Source organism: Pecten maximus, chromosome 5 (genome assembly GCF_902652985.1).
Source record: "Pecten maximus chromosome 5, xPecMax1.1, whole genome shotgun sequence".
Classification (NCBI taxonomy): Eukaryota; Metazoa; Mollusca; class Bivalvia; order Pectinida; family Pectinidae; genus Pecten; species Pecten maximus.
Genome location: NC_047019.1, coordinates 25,235,901 through 25,259,336, shown reverse-complemented (window position 1 = coordinate 25,259,336; position 23,436 = coordinate 25,235,901). Strand labels below are relative to the sequence as shown.

General features: G+C 37.3%; 1 protein-coding gene across 2 annotated transcripts in view; it reads left to right on the top strand.

Moving 5' to 3' along the window:
* The first annotated feature begins 8,418 nt into the window (after positions 1-8,418).
* The window catches only part of LOC117327637 (feline leukemia virus subgroup C receptor-related protein 2-like), a 33,663-nt gene continuing 18,645 nt past the window's right edge, over positions 8,419-23,436 (top strand). The window contains exon 1 of one of the 2 annotated variants that reach the window (XM_033884701.1): positions 8,419-8,636. In XM_033884701.1, coding sequence (XP_033740592.1) covers positions 8,630-8,636 — 7 coding nt within the window. In that variant the 5' untranslated portion in view covers positions 8,419-8,629. The remainder of the gene's footprint in view (positions 8,637-23,436) is intronic. The other variant, XM_033884700.1, reaches the window with a different exon arrangement.

Sequence of the window (23,436 nt, the reverse complement as noted above, 5' to 3'; positions counted from 1 at the left end):
TCATTTAGATTGTGTTCCTCATATTTCATCACAGCATTATATACTGTATTTTCCCAGTCATTTCCGTTTTCAACAAAATTATCTAGATTATGGTAAAGTGAATACTTTTTTAATAGTTTGACCTAAGAATGATAATTTCCTAATGTCTATAATTGTCCGATAGAGTTCCAACCGAGTAAAGATGTACACATGTCTGTTCTGGTTCTTTTTTCAAATCCTTTAATGGATTTAACAATAAAATGCTATGCTCTTTTCAGCAGTAATATTTCGGTTTTTGTCAATTGCTGAAGCTCGCATCCGTATAAGGCGGATGGATAAACGTTAACTTGAGTAAGCTTCGCTCCTGTTAATGGCTGAGAGCACTAGGATGTGCACCAGAACGGACAAGGGACATTGTACCCGACCGTATCGTATTACATGTTAATGCTGTTCTCTCAAACGAGTTCCGTTGATCCAGTACCAACATGTGTAATGCTGTAAGTCGTTGGCATCATACAATTGCAGAGATGAAACACATTATACAAAAATACAAGGTGCTATTATTTGGATTTCTGAAAGTTACAATTTAGGTTTTTACAGCAGAGAATTAGAAACGTCATTTTTTTTACTATAATTCTCATAACTGATATAATTGTTTGGAGACTTTTAAGACCCGTACTCACCAGGCAAATGTCGTCTGGCCGTGTAGGAACATTAACATTTAGGTGAACTGTTGCTGCATATAAGCCAGATTTTTCAATTTCATTCAGTAATTCATCAATATATACGAGTACTAAATACATTTTGGCAGACAACGCCCCTCCTTGTAATATTCCACGTTCTGTTTTAAGCATGTATGAATGTAATTCATTAAATAAAACTTTCAACATTTGTGCATATTTTAGTAAAATCCACGTCTTCGGGTTTAGTCCCGATTCAAATATTTTATACAATAATCCAGCGTGCCACACAGTGTCAAACGCTTTGTTAATGCCGCGGTGGCCGAGTGGGTAATGAGTCCCGACACTTTATCACTAGCCCTCCACCTCTGGGTTGCTAGTTCGAAACCTACGTGGGGCAGTGACCAGGTACTGACCGTAGGCCAGTGGTTTTTCTCCGGGGATTCCGGCTTTCCTCCACCTCCAAATCTGGCACGTCCTTAAATGACCCTGGCTGTTAATGGGACGTTGCACAAAATAAACCAAGCCAACTGTCTAAATTATTTAGTTTCCTGCACGGGGATGCGGTACTACTGAAACAACAACTGTGGCTCCACATAATTGGTGGTTCTACTGAAACAGCAACTGTGGCTCCACAGGAAGGGTGATACTACTTAAACAGCAACTGTGGCTCCACATGATGGGTGGTTCTACTGAAACCGCAATTGTGGCTCCACAGGAAGGCGGTACTACTGAAACAGCAACTGTGGCTCCACATAATGGGTGGTTCTACTGAAACAGCAATTGTGGCTCCACATGATGGGTGGTACTACTTAATCAGCAACTGTGGCTCCACAGGAGGATGGTGCTACTGAAACATTAAGTGTGGCGGCACATGAAGGGTGCTGGCATGTTGCCGAAGTTTGCGTTTACGATATCAAGATGAAAAGAGACTATTTGTAACCATTCACCATATCTATTGCATTTATTTCGTCGGTGAACGGATCGGTCAAAATTGTTTCATATATAATCGGAACTAAATTATACTCTCTAAATTTACTGATCAGTTCAGAGTTTGCATTGTGGATTCTTTTTTGCGTTTTGTTCATTGATCAGTGAACTGACTTCTAGTTGCCATATTAAAGTATTTATTCTGTGAATCTCGAATGAACTGGTTCTGTTCTGCGAGGGGAAGACAATGAAATAACTTCTCCATGTAACGGCCCTTTCATTTGGATCACCGTGTTTGTTACGTAGTTATTATTTATAACTTATAAAGAAGTCAATAAATATCACCATTTACTGAGTAAATATTTTGCATTAATCAAGATATCAACCTATCTTTATTATATAAGGCTAATCAAAATGCTCTGTGAAAGTACTTGAGTTCCGCCTTGTATAGTGTTTTGTAGAATTTTGTTATAATTTTATAGCTGAATACTAAATACGTGGTCATAGACTTATGATACAAATCCGTTTCGGTTAGTACATAATATCTATTTCTCAGAATCAAACACCACAAGCTTATCCTTACAATTCCAAAATTGATCCCTATTCTGGATTCAATATATATCTGCCATTTGTACTTAAAATAAATCCATATCTACCATCATTATAACAACTGTTGTTTTGGAATTGTGGTTGAATGTGAGGCATACCATTCTTGCGGTTGATATTTGTTTTCGGTAAATGTTTGATAGCCTGGCAGTGCTATATCTTTCAGTAACATCAGATTAATGTTGATGACAATGTACATCCCGACCACCGTTCAATGATTATATGATTCAAATGCTTCGCTAACATGGATATTCATCATTATCCTCTTGATTAAATTGGACCTCTGCCTCACATCGGTTAATATCAGGGTGTTCCGATTTATAAAATTGACTTCATCCAAAGACGATAATTGTTGATGTATGGATTATTTGGCGGAGTCAGTTAGCTGGGTTGTATTTGATTTGGAGCGGATATGTCATACTGTAAAACATGTATTTCTATTGTTCTCTAGAATTTATATCCTACAAACTCGCGTGGTATTTACCACCTTACTGCAATATAAAAATGGATATTCGAGGAACAATAGAAGATGAAATTTCATGTGTCTCGCATGCATGTTTGATATTAACTTGGAACAGAAAAACTGTTTCAATATCATAAACATGTACAGTCGTGAACGATTCCCATCATCACGGAATATATTAATCAAGGTATGGTTGGATATTAAAACGTCTGAAAAAACTTTTTTTTTTGTGTGAAATCAAATCAACAATGTCGCGAAGACATGGTGAGTCAGTGATATATAAAATACATTTCCATCACGAAATCATGCCGATTTCTTACCCCGGTCAGACAGGATAATTGGTAAGTAGGTTACCTTTTATCCGAATACATCTGTTGAATGTGGAAATCGCCGACGCCAGGCTGCGATATTCACCGACATGTTAGTATAAAGGATCGATAATAAAGACACCTCGAATCAACCGTTTGGGACTCTTCTCCTTCGTGGTAACAATCAGACACGCGCACTGCCTGTCAGGTTGGCAAATTGATTTGGCTTTACGAATTGTCTCTTGTGAACAAAACGATCAGGAATTTAGTCATCTTGAAGCTTTTCATAGCTCTCTAAATTGCTTTTTTGTAGTTCAATTTTCTAAATGTTTCAATCCATATTGTATGGAGTGTGTTGCACCCTTGTTATCCCTGGGGAACCCGTCTATGGTTCTATCTGGGATTATAGACCGGGATATCCAGATTGCTCGGAAATCTGTGATTACGGTCGGGATTCCTGTTTACGTGTTTAGCACAAAAGTCATTACGGAAATAGAGAAAAAAATAGACACGGTGGTTTAGAGTCGTGCTTAAACAATTCACCAGCGTTCTCATACAGCTGTGAATTGAAAATTTGTCTTCGGTGTTGAATTTGAATAATTCTGTGTATGACACCTACTACAACGTAGTATACGATTCAGTCAGTTTGAAACTGAAATTCTGAATTTCCTACAGTTTTCGCAAAAATCGATGAAATATCAGGCATTTATATACACTCTCGAGCAAACCTGGATTTTAGCTAGAAGTTGCAACGACAAACAAAACTGGGTATCAGATAGCTGTATCAGTACTTGTTTTTGTTTAGCTACAATGCAAATATATAGATATGTAAAAAAGATTTCCCCTTTAATTGTTCTATTTTGTTTTCGCCAAATTTATTATATCTTTCTTAATAATCATAGAGCTTCATGTTTGGCAAGAAAATCTAATTGCATACGAGTATAACATCTCTGCTTTCATAAATCATTAATTTCATTTAACTGCCGAAATGATGACTTTCTTTGTCCGATGATATTGAAAACATTATAATGAAATGTAAAATTTCTCTGTTTTAATGTCAGACTTTATCACTGTTTAACTGTCAGACTTTATCACTGTTTTAATGTCAGACTTTATCTCTGTTTTACTGTCAGACTTTATCACTGTTTAACTGTCAGACTTTATCACTGTTTTAATGTCAGACTTAACCTCTGTTTTACTGTCAGACTTTATCTCTGTTTTAATGTCAGACTCTATCTCTGTTTAACTGTCAGACTTTATCACTGTTTAACTGTCAGACTCTATCTCTGTTTTACTGTCAGACTTTATCTCTGTTTAATGTCAGACTTTATCTCTGTTTAACTGTCAGACTTTATTTCTGTCTCTGTTTTACTGTCAGGCTTTATCTCTGTTTTACTGTTAGACTTTATTTCTGTTTTAATGTCAGACTTTATCTCTGTTTTAATGTCACACTTTATCTCTGTTTTAATGTCACACTTTATCTCTGTTTTAATGTCAGACTTTATCACTGTTTTACTGTCGGACTTGATCTCTGTTAAACTGTCAGACTTTATCTCGGTTTTACTGTCAGACTTTATTTCTGTTTTAATCTCAGACTTTATCTCTGTTTTAATGTCAGACTTTATCACTGTTAAACGGTCAGACTTTATTTCTGTTTTAATGTCAGACTTTATCTCTGTTTTAATGTCACACTTTATCTCTGTTTTAATGTCAGACTTTATCTCTGTTTTAATGTCAGACTTTATCACTTTTTTACTGTCAGACTTTATCTCTGTTTTAATGTCAGACTTTATCACTGTTTTATTGTCAGACTTTATCACTGTTTTATTGTCAGACTTCATCTCTGTTTTAGTGTCAGACTTTATTTCTGTTTTAATGTCAGACTTTATTTCTGTTTTAATGTCAGACTTTATCACTATTTTACTGTCAGACTTTATCACTGTTTTACTGTCAGACTTTATCTCTGTTTTACTGTCAGACTTTATCTCTGTTTTAATGTCAGACTTTATTTCTGTTTTAATGTCAGACTTTATTTCTGTTTTAATGTCAGACTTTATTTCTGTTTTAGTGTCAGACTTTATCTCTGTTTTACTGTCAGATTTTATCTCTGTTTTAATGTCAGACTTTATCTCTGTTTTAATCTCAGACTTTATCTCTGTTTTAATGTCAGACTTTATCACTGTTAAACGGTCAGACTTTATTTCTGTTTTAATGTCAGGCTTTATCTCTGTTTTAATGTCACACTTTATTTCTGTTTTAATGTCAGACTTTATCACTGTTTTACTGTCGGACTTGATCTCTGTTAAACTGTCAGACTTTATCTCTGTTTTACTGTCAGACTTTATCTCTGTTTTAATGTCAGACTTTATCTCTGTTTTAATCTCAGACTTTATCTCTGTTTTATTGTCAGACTTTATCTCTGTTTTACTGTCAGATTTTATCTCTGTTTTAATGTCAGACTTTATCTCTGTTTTAATGTCAGACTTTATCACTTTTTTACTGTCAGACTTTATCTCTGTTTTAATGTCAGACTTTATCACTGTTTTATTGTCAGACTTTATTTCTGTTTTAATGTCAGACTTTATTTCTGTTTTAATGTCAGACTTTATTTCTGTTTTAATGTCAGACTTTATTTCTGTTTTAGTGTCAGACTTTATCTCTGTTTTACTGTCAGATTTTATCTCTGTTTTAATGTCAGACTTTATCTCTGTTTTAATGTCAGACTTTATTTCTGTTTTAATGTCAGACTTTATCTCTGTTTTAATGTCAGACTTTATCTCTGTTTTACTATCAGACTTTATCTCTGTTTTACTGTCAGACTTTATCTCTGTTTTAATGTCAGACTTTATCTCTGTTTTACTATCAGACTTTATCTCTGTTTTACTGTCAGACTTTATCTCTGTTTTACTATCAGACTTTATCTCTGTTTTACTGTCAGACTTTATCTCTGTTTTAATGTCAGACTTTATCTCTGTTTTACTATCAGACTTTATCTCTGTTTTACTGTCAGACTATATCTCTGTTTTACTGTCAGACTTTATCTCTGTTTTACTGTCAGACTTTATCTCTTTTTTAATTTCAGACTTTATCTATGTTTTAATGTCAGACTTTATCACTTTTTTACTGTCAGACTTTATCTTTGTTTTAATGTCAGACTTTATCACTGTTTTATTGTCAGACTTTATCACTGTTTTATTGTCAGACTTCATCTCTGTTTTAGTGTCAGACTTTATTTCTGTTTTAATGTCAGACTTTATTTCTGTTTTAATGTCAGACTTTATTTATGTTTTAATGTCAGACTTTATCTCTGTTTTACTGTCAGACTTTATCTCTGTTTTACTGTCAGACTTTATCTCTGTTTTAATGTCAGACTTTATTTCTGTTTTAATGTCAGACTTTATTTCTGTTTTAATGTCAGACTTTATTTCTGTTTTAGTGTCAGACTTTATCTCTGTTTTACTGTCAGATTTTATCTCTGTTTTAATGTCAGACTTTATCTCTGTTTTAATCTCAGACTTTATCTCTGTTTTAATGTCAGACTTTATCACTGTTAAACGGTCAGACTTTATTTCTGTTTTAATGTCAGGCTTTATCTCTGTTTTAATGTCACACTTTATTTCTGTTTTAATGTCAGACTTTATCACTGTTTTACTGTCGGACTTGATCTCTGTTAAACTGTCAGACTTTATCTCTGTTTTACTGTCAGACTTTATCTCTGTTTTAATGTCAGACTTTATCTCTGTTTTAATCTCAGACTTTATCTCTGTTTTATTGTCAGACTTTATCTCTGTTTTACTGTCAGATTTATCTCTGTTTTAATGTCAGACTTTATCTCTGTTTTAATGTCAGACTTTATCACTTTTTTACTGTCAGACTTTATCTCTGTTTTAATGTCAGACTTTATCACTGTTTTATTGTCAGACTTTATTTCTGTTTTAATGTCAGACTTTATCTCTGTTTTAATGTCAGACTTTATCTCTGTTTTACTATCAGACTTTATCTCTGTTTTACTGTCAGACTTTATCTCTGTTTTAATGTCAGACTTTATCTCTGTTTTACTATCAGACTTTATCTCTGTTTTACTGTCAGACTTTATCTCTGTTTTACTATCAGGCTTTATCTCTGTTTTACTGTCAGACTATATCTCTGTTTTACTGTCAGACTTTATCTCTGTTTTACTGTCAGACTTTATCTCTGTTTTAATGTCAGACTTTATCTCTGTTTTACTATCAGACTTTATCACTTTTTTACTGTCAGACTTTATCTCTGTTTTAATGTCAGACTTTATCTCTGTTTTACTATCAGACTTTATCTCTGTTTTACTGTCAGACTTTATCTCTGTTTTAATGTCAGACTTTATCTCTGTTTACTATCAGACTATATCTCTGTTTTACTGTCAGACTTTATCTCTGTTTTACTATCAGACTTTATCTCTGTTTTACTGTCAGACTATATCTCTGTTTTACTGTCAGACTTTATCTCTGTTTTACTGTCAGACTTTATCTCTGTTTTAATGTCAGACTTTATCTCTGTTTTACTATCAGACTTTATCTCTGTTTTACTGTCAGATTTTATCTCTGTTTTACTGTCAGACTTTATCTCTGTTTTAATGTCAGACTTTATCTCTGTTTTAATGTCAGACTTTATTTCTGCTTTAATGTCAGACTTTATCTCTGTTTTACTGTCAGACTTTATCTCTGTTTTAATGTCAGACTTTATCTCTGTTTTAATGTCAGACTTTATCTCTGTTTTACTGTCAGACTTGATCAATGTTTTACTGTCAGACTTTATTTCTATTTTACTGTCAGACTTTATCTCTGTTTTACTGTCAGACTTTATCTCTGTTTTACTGTCAGACTTTATCTCTGTTTTACTGTCAGACTTTATCTCTGTTTTAATGTCAGACTTTATTTCTGTTTTACTGTCGGACTTCATCTTTGCTTTACTGTCAGACTTTATTATTATATTTTACTGTCAGTAAGGTTATATATTTGTTTACTCTATGACTGAGCTTCTGTTTGCTATTTTTGGGTGTTATTAGTTTATTTTGGTCAACGGACCCTACTTACAGCCAGGGTCATTGAGTGACGGCAACATCTACTGAAATATGGAATGGTTCATTATTGGTCGAGGCATTTCGTTTGTTGAACTGATTGATCAACCCACGTATTCACCTGAACTGGTGAGGTGAAACCACTTAAGGTTTATATGTAACCGTTCGACTTTAAACACCGTGTTATGTTAGCTGGCGTGTATACTACCGATAGTATTCGATTATATACACAAGTGAGTCGGCCGGGACAAGGATGGTTTTTTATGGCCAATGGTTTTGTTGAACAGACAATAAATTTTAAAGATGTTCTCGATACTATCATACGAATAAACGCTTCTGATTAAGTCCCCAAAGCAATCAATAATATTCCACCAACCGCCCGCCATTCCCGGCATATGTGGTGCACACAGTACAGCGTGTTTCGACTGACATAAACATTGGAGGTCGCAGTCTCACAGGGGCACTCTCAACGTGTGCTTCGTTTGTGTAAGAATGTTAGATATGGCGGACGAAGGTCAGACGCCAACAGAGTATACTCAGTGTTCCCTCAGACTTACCGGAAAGGAAGCATGATTACTGGGTAGGGACCGGAACACACACTGGTATCAATATGATGGGTAGGTAATTATATATAGCTCGTTACTCTACCATAGAAACAGTACAGGAGTGTGTTCATGTGTGGTGAGTGTTACATGTGCGATTGGTTTGTTTATATTGGATACCTGTTATGGCACGTGTGAATACGACACATGTGCATCCGTTGTGTGCAGATGATCGAAACACGAATTTCGTATAGCATTGGTATTACAAAAACAGCACGAGGTCGGAATGCCGCTCGGATATTGTAGTTACATGTATGCCGTGTTTACCTTATACCAACTGTTTTGTTCAATACCACCCAAACATACGTGTAAACATATCAGTCGGAACCTTTGGAAATGTACTGAGTTATGTTGTGTAGATAATGGCAGTATAATTGATATACATGTATGAAGCCCACAGACATATCTATAGGGTTGCTGGAATGTGGATGACAATGGGTATTGGCCACAGGTATATATAATACTAGGCATAAGGTAATTTAGTATACAGGGTAAAATATACATGTATACATGTACCAGGAAGGGCTAAAGAGGTAATTCACGCCAACCGAAGCTGATAGGACGACACATAATGTCAACATTTTACACTACTTAACCCTTCACTCCGCGACAACCATAATCCCGACCGTAAATTTTCAAAGAAACATCTAAATCTCCTATAGCTTTATTACAATGAGACCAAACCTGTTTATGCAATAGAAAGAAGAAAGTGAAACAAGAAATATCTTTATAAAAGATAAACGGCATAGTTTTAATGCTGGTGGTTATAATGTAAAACTGCTGGTGAAATAAATCAACGAACTAATGCGTTTCAGCACGGATAACAAAATTATATCAGTTTGATACATCCACTTACTCAGTTTGCATTCAATCTTAACTTTGTTTCGTTTTTAACTGCACATACTTGATCTTGATCAGTAACGCCACCTGTCATTTGAATCAGGAATATAATTTTATTAATGTGTCATTTGAAAAGATACATCCACGTATTCAGCTTGCATTCAATCTTTACTTTGTTTCGTTTTGAACTGCATATCTGCATTTTGCATTTACCGCTACATTGACAAATCACATACTTCATCTTGACCAGTAACGCCACCTGTCGCGTCATATCCGGGGCCAAAAGAATATTATACGGCTATGCCGAAAAAGCAGAACTTCCCGGACACGTACGTAGATGTGTCATTAAAGGGAAATAATAAATCAAACTGAGGGAAATCAGACGACCCATGTACAGTGTTGTAACGGTTCAGGGTAGATAGAATGTACGATGATAATTCAAATCACGTATGGTGATGGTTCAGGGAAGATATATTGTATGGTGATGGTTCAGGGTAGATAAAATGTATGGTGATGGTTCAGGGAAGATATATTGTATGGTGATGGTTCAGGGTAGATAAAATGTATGGTGATGGTTCAGGGAAGATATATTGTATGGTGATGGTTCAGGGTAGATATAATGTATGGTGATGGTTCAGGGTAGATATCATGTATGGTGATGGTTTAGGGTAGATATAATGTATGGTGATGGTTCAGGGTAGATATAATGTATGGTGATGGTTCAGGGTAGATATAATGTATGGTGATGATTCAGGGTAGATATAATGTATGGTGATGATTCAGGGTAGAAATAATGTACGCGGATAGTTCATGGTAGATATAATATATGGTGATGTTTCAGGGTAGATATAATGTTTGGTGATGGTTCAGGGTAGATATAATGTATGGTGATGGTTCATGGTAGATATAATGTATGGTGATGGTTCAGGGTAGATATAATGTGTGGTGATGGTTCAGGGTAGATATAATGTATGGTGATGGTTCAGGGGAGACATAATGTATGGTGATGGTTCAGGGAAGATATATTGTATGGTGATGGTTCAGGGTAGACATAATGTATGGTGATGGTTCAGAGTACATATAATGTTTGGTGATGGTTCAGGGTAGATATAATGTATGGTGATGGTTCAGGGTAGATATCATGTATGGTGATGGTTCATTGTATATATAATGTATGGTGATGATTCAGGGTAGATATAATGAATGGTGATAGCTCAGGGTAGATATCATGTATGGTGATGGTTCATGGTAGATATAATGTATGGTGATGGTTCATGGTAGATATAATGTATGGTGATGGTTCTGGGTAGATATAAGGTATGGTGATGGTTCTGGGTAGATATAATGTATGGTGATGGTTCAGGGTAGATATAATGTATGGTGATGGTTCAGGGTAGATATAATGTATGGTGATGGTTCAGGGTAGATATAATGTATGGTGATGACTCAGGGTAGATATCATGTATGGTGATGGTTCAGGGTAGATATAATGTATGGTGATGGTTCAGGGTAGATATAATGTATGGTGATGGTTCAGGGTAGATATAATGTATGGTGATGGTTCAGGGTAGATATAATGTATGGTGATGGTTCAGGGTAGATATCATGTATGGTGATGGTTCAGGGTAGATATAATGTATGGTGATGGTTCAGGGTAGATATAATGTTCAAGGTTTATGAAATGTACGGTGACGGTTGACGGTAGAAATGTGGTATGTTGTGGTTCAGGGTTATTTCAGATATTGTAGATACCAGTCAAACCTGACGGGTTCGATCGTATTTGTGGTATACATCAAGTGTAAATATTTCGATCATACAAGTAAATAATTAAAAAGAAATATCGTATTAAGATGTATAAACACGTAGTTTTATGATATATAGGATTGGATTTGCTCTCTGATCAATGTTTTATTAGCTTGGCCGCAATACGGGAGTGGGGGATGTGAAATTTGGAAACATAGACGTTATAATGTTTTTTCGAATATAACCCGTTATATCTCATCGATTTTTGAGAAGATGCATGGCAAACCAAGGGCGATGTCTTCACGAGGTGTCCCGCCCGCTCTACTGACGCAGTGTATAACTTGATATTCCCGTCAACAAAATCATGTGACATTTCGGCTATCAAAATGATATCGGGCATATAAATCGCATGGGTTCATGCAGGGACGTCCCTGGTTCATGCTGCACAAATCACGTGGTATCGCGGCCGCTCAAATGAACCCCTAAATTATATATCTCCATCGGCTAACTCACGGTCATGTGGTTTTTCCCCGGTCCATCCTGCACAAAACATGCATGCGAAGTCCTGGCACCCAAATCACGTGATGTTTTGACCACCCAACTTGTCGTTCAGATCGCCAAAGTCATGCAGTTGTCTGACCAACTAAACCTCGTGGCCTTTAAAAGGCTCTCTCAATTAGTACCTGCCGTCGTTATCAATAGCTATCAGATCGCGGACTGAATAACTCGTCAGTGAGCAGTTATTCGGTTGGCCAAGCATTGCAAACACAGATTGTGTGTTATTCATTAACGATAAAACATTCCAAGGGTCCCCTCACCCTAGTCGACTGTCTTATGGACGTTACTCGTCTCTCGGTATCTATACAGTACCACTACACTAAGTACAGGTTCTTACTATTTGTTTACGAATTCTTCCGGATTTAATCTACAAGACACGAAAAAATACGGGAAATATAGTCCACAGGACACGAACACATACTGGACATATAACATACAAGACACGAACACATACTGGACATATAACCTACAAGACACGAACACATACTGGAAATATAACCCACAAGACACGAACACATACTGGAAATATAACCCACAAGACACGAACACATACTGGACATATAACCCACAAGACACGAACACATACTGGTCATATAACCTACAAGACACGAACACATACTGGACATATAACCTACAAGACACGAATACATACTGGAAATGAAGCCCACAAGACACGAACACATACTGGACATATAACCTACAAGACACGAACACATACTGGAAATATAACCCACAAGACACGAACACATACTGGAAATATAACCTACAAGACACGAACACATACTGGAAATATAACCCACAAGACACGAACACATACTGGACATATAACATACAAGACACGAACACATACTGGACATATAACATACAAGACACGAACACATACTGGATATATAACCCACAAGACACGAACACAGACTGGACATATAACATACAAGACACGAACACATACTGGATATATAACCTACAAGACACGAACACATACTGGACATATAACCTACAAGACACGAACACATACTGGACATATAACATACAAGACACGAACACATACTGGACATATAACCTACAAGACACGAACACAGACTGGACATATAACCTACAAGACACGAACACATACTGGAAATAAAGCCCACAGGACACGAACACATACTGGAAATATAACTCACAATACATGAACACATACTGGACATATAACTCACAATACATGAACACATACTGGAAATATAACCCACAAGACACGAACACATACTGGACATATAACCTACAAGACACGAACACATACTGGACATATAACCCACAAGACACGAACACATACTGGACATATAACTCACAATACATGAACACATACTGGAAATATAACCCACAAGACACGAACACATACTGGAAATATAACCCACAAGACACGAACACATACTGGAAATATAACCCACAAGACACGAACACATACTGGATATATAACCCACAAGACACGAACACATACTGGAAATATAACCCACAAGACACGAACACATACTGGAAATATAACCCACAAGACACGAACACATACTGGACATATAACCCACAAGACACGAACACATACTGGACATATAACCCACAAGACACGAACACATACTGGATATATAACCCACAAGACACGAACACATACTGGACATATAACCCACAAGACACGAACACATACTGGACATATAACTCACAATACACGAACACATACTGGACATATAACCCACAAGACACGAACACATACTGGACATATAACACACAGGACACGAAAACATACTGGACATATAACCCACAAGACACGAACACATACTGGACATATAACCTACAAGACACGAACACATACTGGACATATAACCTACAGGACACGAACACATACTGTAAATATAACCCACAAGACACGAATACATACTGGACATATAACCCACAAGACACGAACACATACTGGACATATAACCCACAAGACACGAATACATACTGGACATATAACCCACAAGACACGAACACATACTGGACATATAACCCACAAGACACGAACACATACTGGACATATAACCCACAAGACACGAACACATACTGGACATATAACCCACAAGACACGAACACATACTGGACATATAACCCACAAGACACAAACACATACTGGAAATAAAGCCCACAGTACACGAATACATACTGGATATATAACCCATAAGACACGAACACATACTGGATATATAACCTACAAGACACGAATACATACTGGAAATATAGCCCACAGGACACGAACACATACTGGAAATATGACCTATAAGACACGAACACAGACTGGAAATATAACCTATAAGACAGGAACACATACTGGACATATAACCCACAAGACACGAAAACATACTGGAAATATAACCCACAAGACACGAACACATACTGGAAATATGACCTACAAGACACGAACACAGACTGGAAATATAACCTACAAGACACGAACACAGACTGGAAATATAACCTATAAGACACGAACACATACTGGAAATATGACCTACAAGACACGAACACAGACTGGAAATATAACCTATAAGACACGAACACATACTGGAAATATAACCCAGAAGACACGAACACATACTGGACATATAACCCACAATACACGAACACATACTGGACATATAACCCACAAGACACGAATACATACTGGAAATGAAGCCCACAAGACACGAACACATACTGGACATATAACATACAAGACACGAACACATACTGGACATATAACCCACAAGACACGAATACATATTGGACATATAACCCACAAGACACAAACACATACTGGAAATAAAGCCCACAGTACACGAATACATACTGGACATATAACCCACAAGACACGAACACATACTGGAAATATAACCCACAAGACACGAACACATACTGGAAATAAAGCCCACAAGACACGAACACATACTGGACATATAACCTACAAGACACGAACACATACTGGACATATAACCTACAAGACACGAACACATACTGGACATATAACCCACAGGACACGAATACATACTGGATATATAACATACAAGACACGAACACATACTGGACATATAACCTACAAGACACGAATACATACTGGAAATATAACCCAGAAGACACAAACACAGACTGGACATATAACCTACAAGACACGAATACATACTGGAAATATAACCCAGAAGACACAAACACAGACTGGACATATAACCTACAAGACACGAACACATACTGGAAATAAAGCCCACAGGACACGAACACATACTGGAGATATAACCCACAAGACACGAACACATACTGGACATATAACCCACAAGACACGAACACATACTGGACATATAACCCACAATACACGAACACATACTGGACATATAACCCACAAGACACGAACACATACTGGACATATAACCCACAATACACGAACACATACTGGACATATAACCCACAAGACACGAACACATACTGGACATATAACCCACAATACACGAACACATACTGGACATATAACCCACAGGACACGAACACATACTGGACATATAACCCACAAGACACGAATACATACTGGAAATATAACATACAAGACACGAACACATACTGGACATATAACCTACAAGACACGAACACATACTGGACATATAACCCACAGGACACGAACACATACTGGAAATGTGACCCACAAGACACGAACACATACTGGACATATAACATACAAGACACGAACACATACTGGACATATAACCCACAAGACACGAACACATACTGGACATATAACCCACAAGACACGAACACATACTGGACATATAACCCACAAGACACGAACACATACTGGAAATATAAGCCACAAGACACGAACACATACTGGAAATATAACCTACAAGACACGAACACATACTGGACATATAACCCACAAGACACGAACACATACTGGACATATAACCCACAGGACACGAACACATACTGGACATATAACCTACAAGACACGAACACATACTGGACATATAACCCACAGGACACGAACACATACTGGACATATAACCTACAAGACACGAACACATACTGGAAATAAAGCCCACAGGACACGAACACATACTGGAAATATAACCCAGAAGACACAAACACAGACTGGACATATAACCTACAAGACACGAACACAGACTGGAAATATAACCTATAAGACACGAACACATACTGGAAATATAACCTACAAGACACGAACACATACTGGACATATAACCTACAAGACACGAACACATACTGGAAATAAAGCCCACAGGACACGAACACATACTGGAAATATAACCCACAAGACACGAACACATACTGGACATATAACCTACAAGACACGAACACATACTGGACATATAACCCACAGGACACGAACACATACTGGATATATAACCTACAAGACACGAACACATACTGGACATATAACCTACAAGACACGAACACATACTGGACATATAACCTACAAGACACGAACACATACTGGACATATAACCCACAAGACACGAACACATACTGGACATATAACCCACAAGACACGAACACATACTGGACATATAACCCACAAGACACGAACACATACTGGACATATAACCTACAAGACACGAACACATACTGGACATATAACCCACAAGACACGAACACATACTGGACATATAACCTACAAGACACGAACACATACTGGACATATAACCTACAAGACACGAACACATACTGGAAATATAACATACAAGACACGAACACATACTGGACATATAACCCACAAGACACGAACACATACTGGACATATAACCCACAAGACACGAACACATACTGGACATATAACCCACAAGACACGAATACATACTGGAAATGAAGCCCACAAGACACGAACACATACTGGACATATAACATACAAGACACGAACACATACTGGACATATAACCCACAAGACACGAATACATATTGGACATATAACCCACAAGACACAAACACATACTGGAAATAAAGCCCACAGTACACGAATACATACTGGACATATAACCCACAAGACACGAACACATACTGGAAATATAACCCACAAGACACGAACACATACTGGAAATAAAGCCCACAAGACACGAACACATACTGGACATATAACCTACAAGACACGAAAACATACTGGACATATAACCCACAAGACACGAACACATACTGGAAATATAACCTACAGGACACGAACACATACTGGAAATATAACCCACAAGACACGAACACATACTGGACATATAACCTACAAGACACGAACACATACTGGAAATATAACCCACAAGACACGAACACATACTGGAAATAAAGCCCACAAGACACGAACACATACTGGATATATAACCTACAAGACACGAACACATACTGGACATATAACCTACAAGACACGAACACATACTGGACATATAACCCACAGGACACGAATACATACTGGATATATAACATACAAGACACGAACACATACTGGACATATAACCTACAAGACACGAATACATACTGGAAATATAACCCAGAAGACACAAACACAGACTGGACATATAACCTACAAGACACGAATACATACTGGAAATATAACCCAGAAGACACAAACACAGACTGGACATATAACCTACAAGACACGAACACATACTGGAAATAAAGCCCACAGGACACGAACACATACTGGAGATATAACCCACAGGACACGAACACATACTGGACATATAACCCACAAGACACGAACACATACTGGACATATAACCCACAAGACACGAACACATACTGGACATATAACCCACAATACACGAACACATACTGGACATATAACCCACAAGACACGAACACATACTGGACATATAACCCACAATACACGAACACATACTGGACATATAACCCACAGGACACGAACACATACTGGACATATAACCTACAAGACACGAACACATACTGGATATATAACCCACAAGACACGAACACATACTGGACATATAACCCACAAGACACGAACACATACTGGAAATATAACATACAAGACACGAACACATACTGGAAATAAAGCCCACAGGACACGAACACATACTGGAAATATAACCTACAAGACACGAACACATACTGGACATATAACCCACAAGACACGAACACATACTGGAAATATAACATACAAGACACGAACACATACTGGAAATATAACCCACAAGACACGAACACATACTGGAAATAAAGCCCACAGGACACGAACACATACTGGAAATATAACCTACAAGACACGAACACATACTGGACATATAACCCACAAGACACGAACACATACTGGAAATAAAGCCCACAAGACACGAACACATACTGGACATATAACCTACAAGACACGAACACATACTGGAAATAAAGCCCACAAGACACGAACACATACTGGAAATATAACCTACAAGACACGAACACATACTGGACATATAACCCACAAGACACGAACACATACTGGACATATAACCTACAAGACACGAACACATACTGGAAATAAAGCCCACAGGACACGAACACATACTGGAAATATAACCCAGAAGACACAAACACAGACTGGACATATAACCTACAAGACACGAACACAGACTGGAAATATAACCTATAAGACACGAACACATACTGGAAATATAACCTACAAGACACGAACACATACTGGAAATATAACCTACAAGACACGAACACATACTGGAAATAAAGCCCACAGGACACGAACACATACTGGAAATATAACCCACAAGACACGAACACATACTGGACATATAACCTACAAGACACGAACACATACTGGACATATAACCCACAGGACACGAACACATACTGGATATATAACCTACAAGACACGAACACATACTGGACATATAACCTACAAGACACGAACACATACTGGACATATAGCCTACAAGACACGAACACATACTGGACATATAACCCACAAGACACGAACACATACTGGACATATAACCCACAAGACACGAACACATACTGGACATATAACCCACAAGACACGAACTCATACTGGACATATAACCTACAAGACACGAACACATACTGGACATATAACCCACAAGACACGAACACATACTGGACATATAACCTACAAGACACGAACACATACTGGACATATAACCTACAAGACACGAACACATACTGGACATATAACATACAAGACACGAACACATACTGGAAATAAAGCCCACAAGACACGAACACATACTGGACATATAACCTACAAGACACGAACACATACTGGAAATAAAGCCCACAAGACACGAACACATACTGGAAATATAACCCACAAGACACGAACACATACTGGAAATATAACCCACAAGACACGAACACATACTGGACATATAACCTACAAGACACGAACACATACTGGAAATAAAGCCCACAAGACACGAACACATACTGGAAATATAACCCACAAGACACGAACACATACTGGAAATATAACCCACAAGACACGAACACATACTGGACATATAACCCACAAGACACGAATACATACTGGACATATAACCTACAAGACACGAACACAGACTGGACATATAACATACAAGACACGAACACATACTGGACATATAACCCACAAGACACGAACACATACTGGACATATAACCTACAAGACACGAACACATACTGGACATATAACCTACAAGACACGAACACATACTGGACATATAACCCACAAGACACGAACACAGACTGGACATATAACATACAAGACACGAACACATACTGGACATATAACCCACAAGACACGAACACATACTGGACATATAACCCACAAGACACGAACACATACTGGAAATAAAGCCCACAGGACACGAACACATACTGGAAATATAACCTACAAGACACGAACACATACTGGACATATAACCCACAAGACACGAATACATATTGGACATATAACCCACAAGACACTAACACATACTGGACATATAACCCACAAGACACGAACACATACTGGATATATAACCCACAAGACACGAACACATACTGGACATATAACCTACAAGACACGAACACATACTGGAAATATAACCTAAAAGACACGAACACATACTGGACATATAACCTACAAGACACGAACACATACTGGACATATAACCTATAAGACACGAAAACATACTGGACATATAACCCACAAGACACGAACACAGACTGGACATATAACCTACAAGACACGAACACATACTGGAAATATAACCTACAAGACACGAACACAGACTGGAAATATAAGCCACAAGACACGAACACATACTGGACATATAACCTACAAGACACGAACACAGACTGGACATATAACCTACAAGACACGAACACATACTGGAAATATAAGCCACAAGACACGAACACATACTGGACATATAACCTACAAGACACGAACACATACTGGACATATAACCCACAAGACACGAACACATACTGGAAATATAAGCCACAAGACACGAACACAGACTGGACATATAACCCACAAGACACGAACACATACTGGACATATAACCTACAAGACACGAACACATACTGGAAATATAACCCACAAGACACGAACACATACTGGACATATAACCCACAAGACACGAACACATACTGGACATATAACCCACAAGACACGAACACATACTGGACATATAACCTACAAGACACGAACACATACTGGACATATAACCCACAAGACACGAACACATACTGGACATATAACCTACAAGACACGAACACATACTGGACATATAACCTACAAGACACGAACACATACTGGACATATAACCCACAAGACACGAACACATACTGGACATATAACCTACAAGACACGAACACATACTGGACATATAACCCACAAGACACGAACACATACTGGACATATAACCCACAAGACACGAACACATACTGGACATATAACCCACAAGACACGAACACATACTGGAAATAAAGCCCACAAGACACGAACACATACTGGACATATAACCTACAAGACACGAACACATACTGGATATATAACCTACAAGACACGAACACATACTGGACATATAACATACAAGACACGAACACATACTGGACATATAACATACAAGACACGAACACATACTGGACATATAACCTACAAGACACGAACACATACTGGAAATGTGACCCACAAGACACGAACACATACTGGACATATAACCCACAAGACACGAACACATACTGGACATATAACATACAAGACACGAATACATATTGGACATATAACCTACAAGACACGAACACATACTGGAAATATAACCTACAAGACACGAACACATACTGGAAATATAACCTACAAGACACGAACACATACTGGGAATGTGACCCACAAGACACGAACACATACTGGAAATGTGACCCACAAGACACGAACACATACTGGAAATATAACCCAGAAGACACGAACACATACTGGTCATATAACCTACAAGACACGAACACATACTGGTCATATAACCTACAAGACACGAACACATATTGGACATATAACCCACAAGACACGAACACATACTGGAAATATAACCTACAAGACACGAACACATACTGGACATATAACCTTCAAGACACGAACACATACTGGAAATATAACCTACAAGACACGAACACATACTGGAAATATGACCCACAAGACACGAACACATACTGGTCATATAACCTACAAGACACGAACACATACTGGAAATATGACCCACAAGACACGAACACATACTGGACATATAACCTACAAGACACGAACACATACTGGACATATAACCCACAAGACACGAACACATACTGGACATATAACATACAAGACACGAACACATACTGGACATATAACCCACAAGACACGAACACATACTGGACATATAACCCACAAGACACGAACACATACTGGAAATATAACCCACAAGACACGAACACATACTGGACATATAACCCACAAGACACGAACACATACTGGACATATAACCCACAAGACACGAACACATACTGGTCATATAACCTACAAGACACGAACACCTACTGGAAATATGACCCACAAGACACGAACAGATACTTGACATATGATATGGACACACTTGATACGTTAACCAGCTATGGACATGCTTGTAAATATATATCAGATATGAACATACTGGATATGTTAATCAGAAATGGGCAAATATAATAGATATGATTGATAATTCTGGGTATTGCAAAAGGGTAAAACCAAAACAACCAAACCTCTAACTACACACAGAAATGATCTGTACCATCCTTGATTTAAATGCTAAAATTCGATATGTTTTTTACTATGTATGAATGGAGTTAAATTGAACATCTAATTTTTTATTTGAATGCTTCAAAATATGATATATTTTTACCCGATGTGTCCTGAAGATAAAATACACGTCCATGGGCTTTTCACTTGTATAAATGAAATGTTACTTGACACCTTTGATGGATCATAACTGGATTTAGAAAACTTTTAATTTCATATGAATTTGTCATTTAAAAAAAACGTAGGTAACGTTATGTACAGATGTACGAAAGCCGGCTGGGACCATTTTCGTAGAAGAAAATAATATTTTTTTCGCGTTATACGCGAAAGTTTCGCGATATAACGCGTTAGTTTCGCGTAATAACGCGAAAAACATATTATTTTCTTCTACGAAAATGGTCCCAACCGGCTTTCGTACAGATGAGTTGAAGGTTGATTTGTTGTTCTTGTTTTTTAAGAATATTTTTGATTGGTTGTTGACTTGCAGAAAAGTGATTGGTTGATGACTTGTGGGGTATCTCGATTGGTTATTGGCGTGTAGAATATTTTGCTTGGTTGTTGTATTGGTAGAATATAGAGTGGTTATTTTAATGTTTATTTGTTATTTATTTGACGAATACATTAACTAGGCCTGGAGTGTTCTGGTTTTAGATTATTTTCTGGTGGAATAGTTCTTAGTTAGTCGACGTATAAAGATAGAGAAGTTGGAACACTTAACATACACTTCCACAGGTCGTCCCTCCGAATTATCTTTAGCAGCACACCATTTCACTGCCATGAAGTCCCTCATGGCATCGACACCGCGATAGTTTTGAAACCCGAACCCGAATTATAAATGAAATATTCATCTTTAATTAAATTTCTGTTTTTATCGTCCTCGTCGAAATTGCTTTCACATAAACCGTTAAAGGTTGCAGGTTGTTCTCGCCAGTTTTATGTTTATAATTACCAAATCCTCCCCGGAGAAACGCTCCAGTTAAATACATCAATTACACACACCTTTAGCAGACATGTTGGGGTGTTAGTACACTTTACTTCACTTAAGTGTTAGCGCTGAATTAAGTTATGCGTAGATTGTGTTAGACAGCTTTAATCTAGAATAGAAGATTACGAACACCCGCATCGATTTTACTGACGAACACATTTTAATTTTAAACACACATCCACATCGTCACACAAACAATATTAGTAATACACACATATACACATATTTTTTGCACACGTATGGAAATCATATCGATTTGAAAATGTACGAAGATTTTAAAATCCTCAAATTATAATGTAGTTTATCTGTCCAATTACATGTAACACACATGGCCAACCCGAATAGTGTCCAGGGAGATAATCACTTCTGATAAAATCCCAATAAAATTTAAAGAAGACATTGCCAATGATCATTGTAACATTCTGAGG